This window comes from Solea solea, chromosome 11 (assembly GCF_958295425.1).
Source record: "Solea solea chromosome 11, fSolSol10.1, whole genome shotgun sequence".
NCBI lineage: Eukaryota > Metazoa > Chordata > Actinopteri > Pleuronectiformes > Soleidae > Solea > Solea solea.
Window position 1 is genome coordinate 23,825,742 of NC_081144.1, and position 20,276 is coordinate 23,846,017.

At 40.5% G+C, this 20,276-nt stretch overlaps 1 protein-coding gene across 1 annotated transcript; it reads left to right on the top strand.

Moving 5' to 3' along the window:
• Positions 1-785: 785 nt before the first annotated feature.
• On the top strand, positions 786-19,750 carry si:ch211-207e14.4 (interleukin-17 receptor D). The gene is made up of 12 exons (XM_058643747.1): positions 786-1,088; positions 8,373-8,457; positions 11,953-12,111; positions 12,995-13,113; positions 14,864-14,987; positions 15,077-15,115; positions 15,226-15,371; positions 15,463-15,537; positions 15,901-15,967; positions 16,062-16,202; positions 16,302-16,474; positions 17,183-19,750. The coding sequence occupies exons 1-12, from the start codon at positions 966-968 to the stop codon at positions 17,732-17,734; spliced, it is 1,803 nt and encodes a 600-aa protein (XP_058499730.1). The 5' UTR covers positions 786-965; the 3' UTR covers positions 17,735-19,750.
• Positions 19,751-20,276: the final 526 nt, after the last annotated feature.

The window sequence follows — 20,276 nt, forward strand, 5'->3', positions numbered from 1 at the left end:
AGTTTTCCAGTGGAGAAAACTGCTGAACAGTCCAGACCAGGAGCTGAGCTGCTGAGTGTTGAATACCAGAAAATGGAAGAGAGGTGATGCTTGTCCATGAAAATAAACCTCTTTACCACGACAGCACAGTTTCTCTTACTGCAAATGTTATTGGTCTTTGTATATTTGACTACTTATTAAACTATTCAATTTAATTAAGATTTTCTGCAAAATGCAATAGCTTACAACATTTATCTTATTTGCTCTGTTTACATAGCAATGCTGACACCTATTGGTGATTTACTGGTACTACTGCCTTAACAATGACACTCATAAGATAAGGATAATTTAATAGCATTTAATAGAGCCTTGTAGTAACGTATACATATGGTAATAAAAATCAAAAAATAGTCTGATTGACTGTTTATTATACGACACATGCCTTATTTTGGCATACAAAGAACCAAGTCGTAACCAAAGACTACGCTCTGTAAAATGTGAATTAACTTTTATTAGTAACTTTGGTAAGTTTCAGATTTCAATTCTTAAATAACATCGATGGAGGGGAGCCCAAAAAATACAGTCTGCCTAGTATAGTCCATTTATTTAATCCGGCTCTGTGTGTGTGTGTTGTCTTGGCTGTAAATAATGAATTCCACAGGGAGAGCCAAAACCTGCCTATCTCTTGCTGCTGCATAAGTGTTAAAACATGCAGAGCGAGCTGGCTGGGCTGCACCTCCACCTCCACCTCCACCCATAGCCTGGAGACTCCACTCCCCTCTTCGCCTCCCTCTCTCACAGGTTCATGTCACTCAGTATCCCAGACACTTTGACATCAGAATTCATTTTCCACGCCGAGTGGTAGCTGTTCCTCTTGCTCCTCGGGAGAGTCTCTCTCTCTCTCTCTCTGAGAGTGTGTGTGTGTGTGTGTGTGTGTGTGTGTGTGTGGGCTCTCAGTGGGACAGTGTCATGCTGGCTGTGGCATCATGTGGACCGCAGCTCTTGTTGTGTTGCAGCTCGTGGCTCTCTGTCGGCCAGCGTGGGCTCAGGATGATGTCACGGCCGCTGGGATCGCGCCTCAGAACTGCACTCTGGACTGCATCCGACAGGTGAACCAACACTTATATATCTGTTTTTTTTCTAAATGTGTATATCATTAATAGTTGAGTGCAGAGTCAGCATTTCAAACAATAACTTGTTTTTTTGTCACTGCACGCTTCAAAAATTGGGGTAGAAAACCAGAACATTTGTGCCCAAAGGTGCAAAGATTGCAATGTTTAACTATTTTGTTTTGTTCTCATGGGAAATGTCAGGCGAGGTCGATCTCACACACACATACACACACATCAAAGGCAACAGCACAGATAAACATATACTGTACACACACACACAGGTTTGTGCAGCTCTTTTTCTGAGGACACTGTGTTGACTTGAAAAAAGCCTCTTTGGGACCAGGTTTTGGTCTCGGTGATACAAATATGAACAAATACAAACAAATACAAACAAACAAACACACACACAGTGAGAGGAATCGACATTTGCAGCTGCCAAGTACAATTGAATGGGTTTATTTTCATCTGTTTTCTAACCCAGGAGGACATCTCCTGCTCGCTGCGCTGCGAAAACTTGCAGCTTCTGTTTACACTGTGTGTCTTAGCCGTTGTGTACACTGGAGGAGCTCACTGACACCTCAGCGTCTGACATTTAATACTCACACCAGGATGAGGTGAACTTAACTTAACTGAAGTGACACGCGCTTCACGTGTCGCTGCACCGACGTTATTTTGGGGCAGTTTTGGGCGTAAATGCTGAGGAAATCTGTCCTCGGTCTTTGCTTTTTTTTCATCTCAACTTTGACCCAAAAAGAAAAAAAAGAGAAAGAAAAAATGACAAGGAAGGGATAAATCTAAATCTCCTGTTTCAGCTGTTTGAGTTGCTTCTAACCCTGAGGCTGAATGTCAGGGGGGAGCTGGGTCAATCCAGAGGGTCGTTAAGTTAAGACTTGAACAAACTTGATGTTACTGAGGAGAAAAGGACAAAAAAGACAAAAACAGTGCCTCCGAGACATTTTTTACGCAACATGTGATAGAAAAAAGAAAGAAAATGTCCGCCTCCCGAGGGTTTTCGCAGATCGCTCTGATCTCTCAGTGTCTGCAGAACATGGATCTGGAACGTTGAAGGCAGGAGGGGTCTCAAACTGTCGCTAAAATGACCTGTGGGGCCACCGAGTGTCCAATCTGGCCAGAAGGGGGCCGATCAAGTGCAAAAACCCCCCCACAAAATTCGAAAATAAAAATAAAAATTTCCACTGATTGGAACGGTTTGGTACGGTACATAATTTTTTGCGTTTTCATTGGGAATAGTACCAAAATAACCGGCCCCAACATTCCAGAACAACCGAGTAATGGTACGGTCCAGTATGGGTGGAGCTAGACCAACAACAGTCAGCTGAAGTTTTCTCAAAGTTTTCTTGTTGAAGACAAACATTCACTTTTTGGCGATTTTAGCGATTTTGCACCAATGGTATTTGCACAAACTTTGTCCTTGTTGTTTTTGTTATTTTGTCAATTTTTTGTGAGCTATAATAGCCTTGTTGCTGAGTCCTAAGAAGGACAGCTGCACAAACTTGTGTGTGTGTGTGTTTAGTCTCGTATTTGATATCTCATTGGGACCTTTTTCTGCCATACACACTGACTTTGTCGGACCCAGTATAGTCCTCATGGAGACCAAAAGCTGGTGTTAATGAGGCGGAACCTCCTTTCTTTACCATTAGGATGTTAAAAGACTAATTACACAACACGTTGGTCTTTGTCACACAGAGCCTTAAGCGACATTAGAAAATGAGCCCCTGCAAGTAAATGAACAAGTTCTGGAGGCTGTTTGAATAGAATACAAGGTGATGGTTATTCTCTTGTCATCCAGGATCGGGTTTTTACGCTGAAAAACAGCGAATTGAGTCACATTACACATATATTATGTTATTACACGTATATAACACCTGGTATCTCGTCGCTTAAATACAGAAAATCTGTTTATAATGATATTATGTAACATCAGCTGCGTCCTCATGTTGTGTTTTTACACTTTAACGGTGACAAAACAGGAATCACCAGGAACATGGGAGTCAGCTGTTGTACCTAAAGGTTTAGTTCAGGTCTTTGTGAAGTGTTCTGTCCTGTTAAGATCAGGATCTTGGGGAGTGCGATACTTGCTCCCACTGGGACAGAATGAGGAGCTGAGGACCTTTTTATTTATTTATTTATCTGTATAAACCACTGATTATGTGATTTAATGAGATGAATGAGACATAGATTAAATGAGGTGAACGAAAGGCAGATTAAATGTGGTGAACGAGGCGCAGATTAAATAAAGTGAATGAGACGCAAATTAAATGTGAATGAGACGCAGATTAAATGAGGTGAATGAGGCGCAGATTAAATGTGGTGAACGAGGCGCAGATTAAATAAAGTGAATGAGACGCAAATTAAATGTGAATGAGACGCAGATTAAATGAGGTGAATGAGGCGCAGATTAAATGTGGTGAACGAGATGCAGATTAAATGAGGTGAATGATGCGCAGATTAAATGAGATGAACGAGGTGCAGATTAAATGTGGTGAACAAGACACAGATTAAATGACGTGAACAAGACGCAGATTAAATGTGGTAAACGAGACATAGATTAAATGAGGTGAATGAGGCACAGATTAAATGTGGTGAACGAGGCGTAGATTAAATGAGGTGAACAATGCGCAGATTAAATAAGGCGAACAAGATGTAGATTAAATTAGGTGAACGAGACGCAGATTAAATGAGGTGAATGAGACGCAGATTAAATGTGGTGAACGAGGCGCAGATTAAATGAGGTGAATGGGATGTAGAGTTAATGAGTTGAATGAGAGGCAGATTAAATGAGTTGAATGAGACGCAAATTAAATGAGGTGAACGAGACGTAGATTAAATCAGGTGAATGAGAGGCAGATTAAATGGTGGAGGTGGATTAAATGGAGGCGAGCCTTTTAATGAAGTGGTTGTTTTTTTTTGCTGTCACATGTCGTAACAACACAGATCCCTTTGACAGAGTGATTGATGACTGAGCCACTAAGGCTCACCACAGAGTTTAATATTAAAAATTGATGTTGTGTGTGCGTGTGCGTGTGTGTAAGTAACTAGCATGCATTGCAAGTGTGTGAGTGTTTGTGACACACACGCTAAGATATGTTGATTGCGCTCCCTCATCATCCGTTTGCGTGCCAGTAAGTGTTTAGGCTGCGGAGACTTTGTGACTGCTGTTACTTCACCTGACAGTTTAACTACCACGATGTGAACACACACACACTCGCATTCTTATACAGCTGTCCCAGTGAGGACCGTCATTGACGTAACACATCTCCCAGCCCAGTGTTTCTCAGTCCTGGTCCTCAGGGATGATGATGTTGTTGTGGATGTTTGGCTGCTCCAGCACACCTGATCCAAATCGTCAGCTCATCATCAAGCTCTGCCAAAAGCCCATGCCAATGACGACCCATTCATTTGAATCAGGTGTGTTGGAGCAGGGAAACGTCTAAGACATGCAGGGCAGTGGGTCCCACAGGACCAGGATTTCTGAAATACTGCCTCTGAGTCCTTTAACCTAACCTTCACCATCACAGCTAATCGCCTAATCCCAATCCTTAACATTAACCCAACTACATCTGGAGCCTAAAACAAAGTCTTAACCCACGAAAAGCCCTTTGAAGTATAGCGCGCACACACACTCACACAGATGTTTGTGCTGCTATTCTTGTAAGGATGTGAGACTGGAATAACTGTACAGTCTAATCCATACCCTTAATTATAACATATTAACACCAACTTTGACCACAATTAACACTTTACTCTTAATCCCAACAGGGGCATTAAATTAGGTTCACACTTTGTAAACACAAACTTGTTCATATATCTTAGTGATGACATAGTGCCTAAGTTTAACCCTTACCCTAAAACCAGGTCTTAACCCTGAAAAAAAGCCCCTTAAAGTTGTGAGGAAAGTTCGTTTTTTTCTTCAATTATTTGGACCTCACAAAGCAAATGAATACAAGAACACACACACACACACACACACACACAGACACACACAGCCACACACAGCCTTTCTCTCATGCCTGAGGCAAGTGGAGTGTTTTCTGTCTCTCATTTTCTCCACCTGTTTGTCCAGTTATGGTCTGTAAACCTGCAGGGCGAGTTGCTACTGTATCTTAAGAAGAGAGAGCTGAAAGAGAGAGGGATTGAAATAAAAATGGACGACTTGGACACTTAAAGCTGTCACTCTTCAGTCTAATGTAAATCTGAGTTTAGCCTAAAGAGGAAACAATGCTTTTGAACCTCATCTGGTCTCAGTTAAGAGCTGTTTGGAAACACAACGTTGCTTAAAGTGGAACCATGCAGGATTTTTACCCTCATTTGACTTTCCTATGACCATCATGATAATCACGTATAGCATGGATTTATTTTGATTTCATGGCTGTAGAATTGTCCAAAAAAATGTTAAATGAGTGAATGCTTCTGCCCCTTTTAACAAGATAATTTTCACTTTCCATATTTGGCAGTTATCTCGTCTGTAATTGGGCGGGATGATGATTTCTCTGCTTTCCGGTATCCATCCATCCTCCATCCATCGTCTACCGTTTTATCCTGCACACGAGGGACAATCAAACCAATCAACCAACCAAACAGCCAACTAAACTAACTTAGGAACCAAACCAACCAAGGAACTCAACCAAACCAACCAAGAAACCCTACCAAACCAACCAAGAAACCCAAGGCACTCAACCAAACCAACCAAGAAACCCAAGGAACTCAACCAAACCAACCAAGGAACCCAAGGCACCCAACCAAACCAAGAAACCAAACCCAACCAAACCAAACCAACCAAAATACCCAAGGCACCCAACCAAACCAACCAAGAAACCCAAGAAACCCAACCAAACCAACCAAGAACCCCAAGAAACCATTTTCTACCTCTTAACCCTCCACATTAGTGTCACACGGGGGGTGCTGTGCCAATCTTAGCTGACATAGGGTGAAAGGCGTGGTCGTAACACAGATCGTCAGTCCATAGTTTTTGAATTTTTCTAGGTATCACAAACAGTCTACGAGTTATGTTAATGAGAAGTACACATGCCTGATCCTGTCTGAGGTCTCAGTGAACTGCTTCACAGTGCGACTCACACTCATATCCTGTGAGCATTATTTTAGACCTTCATCACTGTATTTGTCTCTCTTGTCACTGTTGATTGGGTAAAATATAGAACGAAAGTGTTATGTGACTCCACCTTTTGTAACAATTAGAGGTCAACCAGTATTTGTTTCAGTAACCAATTATTCAACAACACTAATGTTCTCTCGCTCTCTGATCTATATATTTTATATGTCTAATTTACGACCATGGACCAGGCAGGTGAGGGTGGGGCCTGTCTGCATTTTATTTCCAGTTTTATGAGATGAGGCCGTGTACTAATGTAATAATGTAATGATCGTTACACCTTGCTTTTGATGTCAAGTCAGTCAATAAATCACATGCACTGCAACATGTGTACAAACCACACACACACACACACACAGGGTGTGTGTTTTTGTGTTAAAACCAAAATCCTGACCCTGATAATTTGACATTGATGGCAGTAAGTGTCACAAGATGTCACCTGACTCCTCGAGCTGTCCCAACCGACTAAATCCTGGTATGATTCAGGGTTGTCGTTGTGTGAGTCATCTACACACACACACACACACACAGAATGAATAAGTGTGGAGTGATGGAAATACACAAGTCCACACTCTGAAGCAGTAATTACACTTTCACGCACAATATACACACACGAAAACCTATATTTTGTAAACGTGAATTTATGTCATAATGAGTGAAAAAAACGAGAAAAAAAGAGAGTGTTCAGCCCAAGTAAGAATGAGACTTTGTCCTTAGTCCTAAAGATGCCAAAATATTAAATAAAAGACAGTTTTAGTCGTTAAATAGTAGCTAAAAATTTCTCAAATGTCCCCAAATAAAAAACAAACACAACTTAATTCAAGAATGTTCCACAAATCAGCTGCATTTCAGAGAAAAACCCCTTTAAAGTATTATAAAAAATTGTCGTAGTAATCTTTGATTTTTGAGCCTGGTTTACAATGATATCAATAAAAACTGGGAGTGAAAGTGACAAAAACATTGGCAAACAATGAAATCAGAGCACACCATGTTGTAAAGCACTCGCACATTCCAGTAAAACGTCTACATTTTGCTTCCACAAATCTGCCGCAATAAAAGGAAAAGGCAATTAATCCAAATTTAGCATGGGACGTGTAGTAACAGACATTTGATGGAGTCCAAATGATCGGTGGTGTCATGCTGATGGTTCTTCTGGCTCATGTTCCAGCTCCACCTTTAGAAATAAACAAGCATCAGTGTAATTCACGTCAACAGTAACATTGATTAGTTGCGATGTCACCATTAAACTCTTAGAAACTTAGGTAAATTATGTTTTTTCATTACGATTTATTGTGGTTGTTTGAGACTTTAAGTACACGCAGATGTTTTTGGTTCTATACTTGGCTGCTTTCTAGAGTTGGCCTCTTCTTTTATGACTTCAAATAAGCACATGTTCTCTGGTAACGTGTGGACAGACTGATGACAGAACATTTGTTTAAAGAGGAGTGTGTGATGGTTTTCAGAACAGAGTGTCACAGCAGCAGATGGAGGGAGGATGTCCTGAGTTCAACTCCATGCTGACGGTCCAACATAACATTAACCGAGGCCCAATTTTAAAACCTAAAATCAAGTCTTAACCCTCATAAAGCCCTTAGAACATTGAGAAGACACTTTTCCATAATATGCCTAACCCTTAACCCAACCCTAATTCAAATCTTAGCCCTAAATGGGTCATCCTATTCCTCAGAAATGGGGTTCTGCCTCATTAGAACCAGGTTTTGGTCTCCACGAGGACTACTGGTCCTGACAAGGTCAGTGATTATGACAGAAGAGGTTCTAAATAGGTAACAAATACAAGAACATACAAATTCTTGTAAAAAGTGATTCCAGTCAGGACGCTCATGGACATAATAAGTGACTCCCTAACCCTAAAACCAGGTCTTAAAGCATGAATATCTTTCTTTAAGGTGTGACTTGTCCTGGTGGTTTTTAAGTCGTGTTTCCATCATGGTACGGTTCGGTTTGGTACAGTTTGGAATGGTAGTTGCACCCTGACCATACCATTTTTTCTCTGGTACCCAAAGAGAAGGGTGCCAAAGAATGGAACAGTTGTGTCTGGTTATTTTGGTTCTATTCCTATTGAAAATGCAAAATAAGACGTACCAGAAAGTGAACTTGTGAACATCTGAATGTTTTTTTTTCCTCTGCAGGGACGAGCAGGATGTGAATACTGCAGAATAACCAGGAGTGACATCAGAGGGGCTCTTGGGTTCAACTCCATCCCAAGGTTTGGAAGTAAGTGACAAAGAAACGAGCTGCTCTGTCTTTGTTTCTCAGCTGGACGAGTGGACCAGTCTTCTCTTCTGAGGGTTTGTGGTCAAACCCAGGAACCTTTGTTTGTTTGTTTGTTTGTTTGTTTGTTTGTTCTCCATTTTCTGGTAAGATTTACAACATAAGACATAAAGACACGGTGAAAGATAAAACAGTAAAAGATCATATATAAGAGATACACCAGCTATATACCAGAGAAAACAAGACATAAGATATGAAAAAGTATGAGATAAAACATACAATGTAATGTATGTTATAAAAGATAAGGTATTAAAATAACAAGACATTGGAGATAAGTTATGAAATGTAAGAGAAGGGTTTTGTTTTGTTTTTTTAAATGAGATATTAGAGAAAAGGTATGAAATATACGAGATAAGTTATGAAATATACGAGATAAGGTTTTTTGGTTGTTTTTTTAAACGAGATATTAGAGATAAGGTATGAAATATACAATATATGAGATAAGGTATGAGAGAACGATATATTAAAGATGTAAAATATATGAAATAATGTATAAAAATTATTAGATATATAAAGATAATTATGTATAATATTTTGTATAAAAGGCTAGATATGAGACTAAGATAATATATAAAAAACTAGGTATTATAGATTAGATATAAAATATAAAATATTGAAATAATGTAGAAAAGACAAAATGTTAGAGATAAGATAAGATAAATGTGAGATAAGGTATGAAAAACAAGATATGAGAGATAAGATATAAAATACATAAGATATAAACATGAAAATATACAAGACAAGCTATAACATAAAATAAAAAAGACATAATAAAAGTCAAGCTATATGAGATAAGATACAAGACATAAGAATCAGAATCAGAAAACTTTATTGTCATAGTCCAACTTGCATTGCACAACGAAATTTGAAAGTGTTCACATTCAGTGCTGGTATGGAATTATGTATAAGAAAGAAGAAAAAGTAAAAATAAAATGTAAAAGAAATATAAAAATAAAATGTAGAAGAAATATATATATAAATACAATACTATAACCTACTATGCTATAAGAATGAAAAGGATGAATGAATGAAAGAGAATACTGCACATGTTTATTTAGCAGTATTAAAGCAGACTTAAAGCTGTTTTTAAGTCTGTTTGTGCGTGACCTTATGCATCGGAAACGTCTGCCTGAGGATAGACGTTCGAACAGTCCATGTCCGCGGTGAGAGGGATCTTGGACGATCCTAGCAGCACTCTTGAGGCAGTGGGAGTTGTGCAGATCTTCCAGTGGGAGGAGACAGCCTCCGACTATCCACTGGGCCGTGCGTATGACCCTCTGGAGCTCTCTCCTCTGTGCTACTGTGCAGCTGGAGAACCATGCACAGAGGCAGTAGCTCAGGATGCTCCCTACAGTGCTGCGGTAGAAGGACACCAGACGTTTCTCCGCAATGTTGTTTTTCCTCAGAACCCTCAGGAAGTCGAGTCTTTTCTGGGCCTTCCCCCCAGGTCAGGTCGTCGCTGATGGTAACTTCCATGAAGCAGAAGTCTGAGACGCTGTCCACACAGACTCCATTGATGTGTGGAGTGGCCGGATGTTGTGTCTCTTTTTCCTGAAGTCAACAACCAGCTCCTTGGTCTTGGTTGTGTTCAGGAGCAGGTTGTCGCGGCACCACGCTGTCAGTCGCTCCACCTCCTCCCTGTAGGCGGACTCATCCTCCCCTGAGATGAGCCCCACTACTGTGGTGTCGTCAGCAAACTTGATGATGGTATTGCTGTGGTGGGTCTGGGTGCAGTCGTGGGTGTAGAGTGTGTAAAGGAGGGGGCTCAGCACACAGCCCTGTGGTGAGCCAGTGCTGAGGCTGATGGCTGTGGAGAGGCGGGGGCCCACTCTGATGTCATGATGTGGTTCCTGATGAGCTTCTCGAAGCACTTCATTAACCCTAACCCTAACCCAGAAGACATACATGAGATTAAATATAGGTTTCTATTCCACAAGATGGATTTTAATTGATCACCTGCCAGATAAATAAGAATTGAAATAGTATAAATACAGAAAAACATAAGATAAAACGTATAACAGAAATAATAATATATACAATAACAACATGTCGTTTTCTTTTCTGTATAAATATAATAATTCTGTGTTAATATTAGCAGAGAGTTTCTGTTTGGGAAATGAACGACCGATGAAACTCAAACACAAAAAATAGTGAAAACTGTAACTGTCTAAAGCAGCATATCAAGACTAGAATAAATACAGACCATAATACTAACTCTTCTTCTTTTAATTTTTAACGAGTAACGCAGAGCGTTAGAGGAAATGTAGTGCAGTCAAAGTACAAAGTTGCTAGAAATACAAATAATAAAGTAAAGTAGAGATACGTGACAGTTTACCCAGACACGTGAGAGACACTCGTTGTGTTGTTACACACTGGAGCTTTAAACAAATGTTTAAAAAGTCACGTGTGTGTAATGTCACATGACGACAAACCCAAACATAGACATACCAAAGTATTTATCAAACATCAACAAAGTCGTGGAGAGCTTAACGCCGCCGCCGCCGCCCTCTGACAATCAACGCCATCGTAAAGTCATGTTTGGTTAGCGACCTGATGTTAGCTTAGCATATTAGTGAGCGAGAAGCCTCACTGTACCACTCAGTTATAGTTGGGGATGAGACGATACCACTTTTTTGTGTCCAATATATAAAAACCAGAGTATCTACCGATATCGATATTATTCCGATCGGACCATTTCGGAACGTACAAAGCTGTTAACGACACATTTGTACCGAGTCATTTCAAAGACATCATTCCCCAGCTGTGTCACAAATATTGTTCTCCCCCAAAAGAGAAGAAAATAAAACAGCTCCAAACATGACTCAGCTAAAATGCGTTTGCTGATTTTTTTTTTTTTTTATTTACATTTTTACAGTCCGTGCATCGTGAAAACATGCGATATGTAGGGATTTTCAGACCATATCGCATTCTACATTTTCATCTGTCCCGATATCCGATCCAGTGATTTTCATCAGTATTGGACCGATATCACCGATACTGACCAATACTGATCCCCATCCCGAGTTACAGTTGGGCGTTTTCTCGTCGATCCATTTTTGTTGGACCAGACCTTTACATATGTGTCGTCTATGAAATATTCTGTGTTGTAATTCTTTCAATTTGTGACTAAGACACTTCCTCCCTACATTATCGTATTAAGAGTATTTCTGATTTTTCGCTCCAAGGACCACCAGAGGAAACTTGCGTACCACTGGTGGTACACGCACCACAGTTTGAGAACCACAGTCTTCATATATGTATGTTATTATTAGTCTGCAAATCTCCTGTTCTTGGTCAGAGAAGCTGTCATGAAAAGCAATTTCCCGGCCCGGGGGATCAAGTCTTTCTGATTGTGATTGTGACGTAAATCTAAAACTCTGGTGTCTAACACACAGTGTGTGTGTCTGTGTCTGTGTGTGTGTGTGTGTGTGTCCTCAGGTTGTGTCCCGTGGCCTTGTTTCGCGCTGCTGGGAGAAGAAAACCCTCAGATTTGTCAGCACTATGTTCATCCTCCGACCGACGTGACCATCGATTTTGTCCACGAGCCAAATCCAGCGTCTGACACTGTTGTCGTCTCCTGGAAGCCCAGTTACTATGGTATGTACACACACACACACACACACACACACACACACACTGTTTTCACAACACTCTTCACCACACACACACTCTTGCTTGTGGAGATTCCAGCCCGGGTCTTGCAGATGTCGTTCATCACACCGGACGTGAGTTTCCTCCTCCAGTCTAATTTTCCACGTCGCGTTTGGGTGTGAGCGTGATTTACTGTCTCGTCACAGATAGTAAATCATAGGTCAAAGGTCAAAATGACTCACCTTGCACGGTGAGAACTTTTGGAACGCCGGAGTTACCAAAGGGAGAATAGTTTCACTCACACAAAAATATTGTTGTTAGTTAAATGTAATGAAATGTACTGGGGTTATTATTATTACTACTTCTGTTTGAAACGGTACAATGAACAAAGCAAAGTTAACCCTTTAACACCTGAAGGGCCACATTGAGAAAAAGAAATGAAATGAAAGAATAAAGTCGTAAATTAACGAGAATAAAGTCTTAATTTACAAGAATAACCTGTTGTTATAATATAATATAATATAATATAATGTAATAAAGTTGTAAATTTACGACTTTATTCTCGTAGATTTACAACTTTATTCTCGTAGAAGTCAAAATGAATAAAAACTGAAAAACACGAACACCACATTGGAGTTAAATTTGAAATGTGTGAACAGTATAAAACACATTTAAAATCACATTTGCTCAACTCTCTCCTATTCTGTTGTTTTTTCTGTAATGATCTGTGTCCTCAAACCTCTGGTGATATGTGATATGACACCGTAACCTTTTGTAAACATGGACTCAGATGTTGGTGATGCACAGACAGAAAGCCGGGTGGTGTTGTTGTTGTTGTTATTGCTGGTGACACTGACGTGAACTTGTCGTTTTGTTTCGTTTGCTGCAGGAATCGCCTTCCTGCGAGGATTTCAGGTGTCGCTGCAGGCGCTGGGAGGGTCGACGTTCACCTGTCAGCTCTTTCTCTTCCATCGCAACCTCTCCCTGTCTGCGTCACATGCACAGCGGGTAAGGAGAAAAAGGCGCGCTGCCTCTGATCTCTGCTGCTACTTCTACTTCTTCTTCTTTTTTCTTTTTCTGTCTGGTATGCTGTCTGACAACACGAACACATTCGCAGGAATGTCGCAGACAATGACTTGAGATGACGTAGAACAATAACAACGGCAGATTCTTAATTATTTTCTTTTTACCGCAGCCGTCTTGTCACGACACACCGGCTCTCAGCATCTGCGTTCATTCCCAAACTAAAAAGCATGTCCTCAGCAGGAAGTTTACATGCTGTCAGTCATTTTAGCACACGAGCGTATCGTACATGATGTTATAATCCTTCACTGGGCACACCCACAAAAACAACAAGCTGGGACGGCTTAAAGCAGCAGGAAGCAGATTGATCTGTCTGATTGAGTTCAGTCTCATCCTTCGATAGAAACTTTACAAAAGGCAAACAGCTTTTCCGACTGGAAAATTAAGTTTTAGGCACTTTTCTCCCACACTAAACCCCATAGAGAAAATTAGTGATTTTAGCTCATGTGGACACAGGCGCTGCTGGTCTACTGCTGCCTCGTGTGGTCACTTTGTGTCACTGAGGTAAATCTGAAACAAGGATTTCAAACGCCAAAGTCATAAAATAAGACATTTGAAGTCACTGATGGAGGCAGCAGAGGATCAACAACTGCTGTGCTGTGATGTTAAAATTGCTAGTTTTCTCTATGGGATTTGGTGTGGGAGAGTGTACAGTTTGCCAAATGTATAAGATATTGTTACAGCCACAAAACTTTGACACATAATAACTGTTTCTACCAGGTTTTTACACTTTTGTGTACAAAATACTTTTACAGGTGCACATTGTTCACATATGTAACACAGGTTTTTACACACGAAAAATAGTGTTTCTTGGCCTACGTGACTTTTATTTACAGAAATCCCATAGTGTGAGTTTGTCTGTATGTACAAGTACACACCTTACGTGCTCACTCACAGTGCTCAGGTATCGTACGTGTTTTCATATACAATAACAACAAAACGATAACTGCTCAAACAAGAGATTTGACCAGCTTAATGTAACAGCTATTTACAATGTAATGTTTATTTATTCACGTTATTATCCTTTTTCTCTTTGTGTCGTCGCATTTGTGAATTTTTACCACCTGTGAAGCTACTGTATGTCCTCGTATCTCCGCGAAAGGGACGTGGAAGGTTTAAACAGAGGGATTAAATGAATCATCTTATTTTTAAGCATTAAGTTAAAATAAAACTGGAAACCAGACAACCTTTCAAACCAAGAGCGCTGGGTTTAATCCATGGGTCGTGACAACTTAGTTGGTGTCTAAGTAAACAGTTCACTTTCCCACACCAAGAAAATTAGCAATTTTAACATCACAGAGACACAGGAGCTGTTGATCCACCGCTGCCTCCATCACTAAGTTGAAATGTCTCCATTCAGATTTACCTCAGTGACACAAAGTGACCACACGAGGCAGCGGTAGACCGGCAGCTCCTGTGTCCCCATGAGCTAAAAATGCTGATTTTCTCTGTGGACTTTGGTGTGGACAGAAAAGCTGTTTGCCTTTTGTAAAGTTTGTTTTTCCCAGTGTTGCCTCATACATCCACATGTGAAAAAACACTGTACTATCCCTTTAACTACCTATGACGAGATTAAGAGCTCCAGTTTGTTTAAACACAATAAAGGTCATGAACCTGCTGCTGCTGCTGTGGATGATGATGATGATGATGATGATGATGATGTTGTTTTCTGCAGGTGTATAAGTCGGACCCTTTCACCGGCCTCACCCTCGGCTCCCAGTTCGCCGTGACTGTCATGGCTCTGCCAGTTCCCGAGAAGTGGGACAAATTCTACCACAGCAAGATCTTCTCCACGCGCTGTAAGACGCCTGTCAACACACACACACAAATGTGTTTTCATACCTTAATGATAAATATACAGTAACATGTTGTATTTGTGGTTTTGCAGCTTGTGCGGAGAAGAACGGTCTTGAAAAGTGTAAAAAGGGTGAGAGAAATTGACTTTTTTATTTACTTCTTAAACGTCTTAATCTTCACCACTGCTTCCATGATCAGCCTGACATCACTGTTGATATTTACTTCATGGTCCTGTTCCAGACTGGTATCCTGAACATATTGTGGTACAGCAGGAAGGGACTGCCATCACGGTGACCTTTAACCTGGCACCGCCAGATCTGGGCATCGCCAGCTACTTCTCTCTTTGCTATGCAAATGGAATGAAGAAATACACTGACATCGTGCCTGTGAGTGGCGTCAGCTTCCTTTCACTCAGTCTAATCATCAGTGCTATCACAAATATGTTTGATTTGTTTACCATCCACTCATCGTCCTTAGACGCCCACCAAAAACAAAACCCACCACACGTACCAGCTGACGGACCTGCAAGAGGGAACCAATTACACCTGTGAGGTAAAAATAAATCTTATATATATATATATACAGTATATATATATATACGATATATATATATACTGATATATATATATATATATATATATATATATATAAGAAATGTAAGAGATATCGATAGAGATGCGACAGACACGAGTGCCTTTGCTGCATGTCTCCCCCCCTCTCTCCTCCCACCTATCACATTTACTCTCCTGTCCAGAGGCATAATGCCCAAAATGCTAAAAGAGCTGCTTCTGCCCCTTCAAAAACTGTTTAAACAATTTGACGAGAACCAGAGAACCAGAACTTTCACGATACAATCTTTTCCTTTGTCGATTATTTAAAAGTTAATTTACAAACCTCAACCTTTCTGTGTCACAGATTGCGGCGAACGAGGTGGACGCAGTCAGACGAGCGTTTAGTGTTCATGTCATGAGGATTCACAAAGGTACTGGCCACTCAGTAGTAAATAAATGAAGTTTTTCTTTATGGTGTGTGTGTGTGCCATCGTGGTGATTCATCATGTCTCGGTAACTCCACAGACCCGCCGCTCAGCGTCACTCCCTCTTTGGCTCTGGTGCTCCCTCTTTGCCTGACTGTGGGAGTCATACTGGTGATCGTACTGGCTGCTCTTACCTGGAGACGATCCAAGCAACAAATGAAGAAGCTGGACATAAAACCAGGTGCAAATAAATCTACTTTCCATCAGCATTTCAGGATTTTCTTGTGGTCGCCATTGGCTTGTGAAATGACACCAGGTTCCTGTCCTTGACATCCATCAGATATTATCAAGCAGTATGAAGACAGCATGTGTCAGGAGGAAGTGGTGTCGTTACCCAGAAGCAGACTGACTCCGCCCCGTCTTCTGATTTGCTACAGCAGCAACGACGGTGCCGCTCATGTCAAAGCTGTCATGCGATTGGGAGCTTTCATACAGCAGCACATGGCCACTAAGGTAGCAGATGGGACTATACATATATACTGTATGTGTATGTATGTATATATATATATTATATATACATATACATATAAATACATATAAAAATAAAGGCAAATTTCAGGGTTTTTATTGTGTGGTTGTATGAGGCTCTGACAAAATGAAACCTGGTGTTAACGAGAGGTCGACTGATATCTGCTTTGCTATGGCAGATACCATATCGAATAACTCAGGACGGATTTTAATATAAGGTCTGACCACAGCACTGACTGTTCGCTGCGCACCGGAGCCAGAACAAGCTTGTTTGTTGTTTTTATCTCACCATTAGGCTGATTTTTCTGACTGGAAACTGAAGTTTGTGTCGTGTTTTAAACCCACACCGATGTCCATAGAGAAAATCCGTGATTTGACATCACAGTACACAGGAGTTGTTGATCCTCTGCTGCCTCCGTCACTAAATTCCAATGTGTTATTTTGTAACTTTCAAATCCTTTGTTTGGATTTACCTCAGTGACACATATTTATCATTTGAGGCAGCAGCAGACCAGCAGCTCTTGCGTCCACACATTTTCTCCACAGCGCAGGGAACAGGGAGCGGTTTACCTCGCCTCAGTGGCTCATACAACCTCACTTCAGAAAAACCGGAACTATCACTTTAAAGGGCTTCATATGCTGAATTTACAATGGTTATTTGTGCAAAACTGTTGTATTTTTCTGTGTGTCCAGGTGTGTCTGGACATGTGGGAATCTCTGAGCATGGCTCAGGAGGGCAGCATGGCCTGGCACTGCCGGCAGATCCGCGACAGCGACTTTGTCTTGGTGGTCTGCTCTCGAGGCCTCAACCAAAAACACCTACCTGCAGAGCCAGAAGGTGATGAAGGAAATGTGGAGGAAGGCAGGTGGCTGAACTTTACGTCCAACGCCTTCAGCTCAGACACTGCCGTCCAGCTTATTGGAGAGGAGGTGGGCCGAGCCAAGGCCAGCGGCCAGGACCTGTCCAAGTACATGGCGGCCATTTTTGAGTACTCTGAGGAAACGGACATCCCCACCGAGCTGAGGCTGGTTTCTCACTACACATTAACAAGTGACTTGCCGCTGCTCTTCTCCCACCTGCATGGGGTGGCACTGCACAGACCTGGGGGTTACGTGAAGATAAACCACATCTCGGAGGAAGGTTTTGCCAAGTTGCCAGCTGGAGCCGCTCTCCAGTTGGCCATCTTTGAGGCTGGAATGGCAATGAAAGGCAAAAGACATCACTCTGTGGAAGGGATGGTCTAAATACTAAAAATTGGGGGGCTGTCTAAACCTTGACCTAAAGCTGCAGTAGGTGGGATGCACCCTTTCAGCACAAGTGATCTAGAAATCTGGCCTATGAGAGAGCGAGCACTCCTCGTGGCTGTCACAATGAGCTGCAACAGAACCTAAAACAACGAGTCAGACAATAAACGCATTATTATGTGTCAGTGTCGGTGGAGCATTTCAAAAATTGAGCGATTGTCTCTGGTCTAGGAAATGTATCACTTTATATTCCAGATAAATGTGCACTAAAGATATTCATGACAAAGTCAAAAACACTCAGAACTGACCAATCAGCAAGGGTCTTTGTCTGTGGTGTATGGAAGTGAAATTTTGGGGTTCCTTGAATGCTTCTCATAGCTGCTCCTCTAAATAACTGTACGAGGTTCCCCCAAACTAAAGACTTTTGGCAGACGGTTTGTGGCCATTTGTCTCAACATAGACGTTAAGCTTTGTATGAGAATAGACTGCCGATTAACTGACTGTGGTGGGTTGAACTAGACCATACCATTTTACTCTGAATGGATTGGTAGGGGCTGGTTAGTTTGGTACTATTCCTAATGGAAACACAAAATAATACGTACCGTACTGTATCAAACTGAACCGTTCCACTCGGTAGAAACCCAGCTTTTGTTACCCTGCAAAATAAAACTTTAAGGCCTTCTCTTCTTCTTCAGCTTTGGCCAATTCTGAACCGATTCTACAATATCATTTCCACTGTGTCCCGAAGTTTGTGTCACCCTGTAAACTGCTTGTTTTTGATCCACTGCTGCCTCCATCAGTAACTTTAAATTTGAGACAACCAAAGTTAAAAAACTTACAAAAGTGAGCAGCGGCTCCCGTGTTCTGCGAGCTGCTAAGACTTTCTAACCAATTTACGCGAAAACAACGCAATACGGCACAGGCCTCGCATAATCTTTCACGTATGAAATTAGTATGTCTTGTCATCGAGCGAGAGCTACGGAACTATTCTAAACTCCAGCACATGAGCACTAAGGAAAGTCTAAAAGTCCAAATTTTATCACAATATTCCATCATAGTATAGGAATAACAACATTTGTGGAGATATTTTACATAATTTCTTTGTTTTAACGGCTTCATTTGCTCACAAGACCATGAGTTTGAGACCTTTGACCTACAGGGTGTTGAACATAGAGTAGCAGCTTTAAGATGCATTCAAGACACCTTGTAAATGTCACCACTAATGACTAAAGTCCACTGACTAAATGCTTGCTGCTGCCACCTTGTGCTAATAGATGCAATCATTGATAAATACATTTGTTTTGTTTTTATATTAACAAGAGAATAATCAAATACTCAAGCCTGTCCCTAAATAATTAAACACAACAAAATAAACATTCAAAACATCCTGCCTACCGCAGCTTTACTCGTATAGTTTTCAGCTCAGTATGGGAGAGAATAGTTGAGTTCTAGAGCCTGAACCTGAAGTTTGACCAAAAACTTGCTGGTGCATCTGCTCAGCCAGGAGCAAGAAGAAGAAGAAGAAGAAGCAGAAGCTGGTGGATGAGCCGTATGTGTACCTCAGCTGTGCTACAGCAGCGTGTTGGCAACAGCCAAGCACTGTGACCTCGAAAATGTGTTCACACATAAAAAGAAGGATTTTTTTTTTAATAAACAAACATAATTACTCATCATAATGGTCAATAAAGCTATTTTCCTGTGACGTTTTCCTTGTTAAGCTCGTAAGTAATATTAAGTAATAAGAAAGTATTAAGTAAAGCCCTTTAAGTAATATTAGCTCTGTACACAGTCATCATATCACCTTGTGAATGAGTAAGTGAAGTGACTCTTTGAGGACGTTCACCCTGAAGTAGAGTCAGTGAACCCATTGTATACTATACATGCATGTTTGCATATATCATATTTTTTAATTGCACTTTGTATTTTGTGGTTATTTCATGTTTAAGTTGTTTTTTTATGTCGATATAAGAATGTTATTTTGATTATATATTCATGTAATAAAAACAATTTAAAACATGTTGTCTGTCTCCCTATTCTAAATCCTAAATCTTTAAAATAAACATGTTTTCCTAGCCAAGTTTAACAGAGCTTTATAAACCCCTTACTCTCCCACACCAAAGTCCATACAGAAAACCAGCGATTTTTGAATCACAGCACACAGGATTTGTTAAAAAATGTGTTATGTGGAAGAGTGACGCGGTTATCTAACAGTGAGATAAAGCAGTGAACATGTTTGTTTTTGAAATAAACATGTTCACTGTTTATTTATTAAATATTAAAACAGTATATAAATAAAAGTGACTATCGATTTCCACCAGTATAAAACAACAAGGTGGATTGGGAGGATATAGGATGTGTGAGTGTGTGTATGAATAGGTGTATGTATATGTATATAGGTTGTTGTTTTTTTGTGTTTTGTAGAGTATTATCTGTATATATATAAATATATATAGATATAATTATTAGTATTATATTATATTTCATTTTTTTTGTTGTTTATTTATTTATTTTTCACTTTTAAGTAATAGTTCAGTTGGATTAA

Bases quoted from the DNA above. Each gene is read 5' to 3' on its own strand.
- si:ch211-207e14.4 (XM_058643747.1), top strand. From the start codon at position 966: ATGTGGACCGCAGCTCTTGTTGTGTTGCAGCTCGTGGCTCTCTGTCGG. The intron at 14,988-15,076 runs GTAAGACGCCTG...GTGGTTTTGCAG, and splicing joins CAAGATCTTCTCCACGCGCT to CTTGTGCGGAGAAGAACGGT. The intron at 15,968-16,061 runs GTACTGGCCACT...GTAACTCCACAG, and splicing joins TGTCATGAGGATTCACAAAG to ACCCGCCGCTCAGCGTCACT.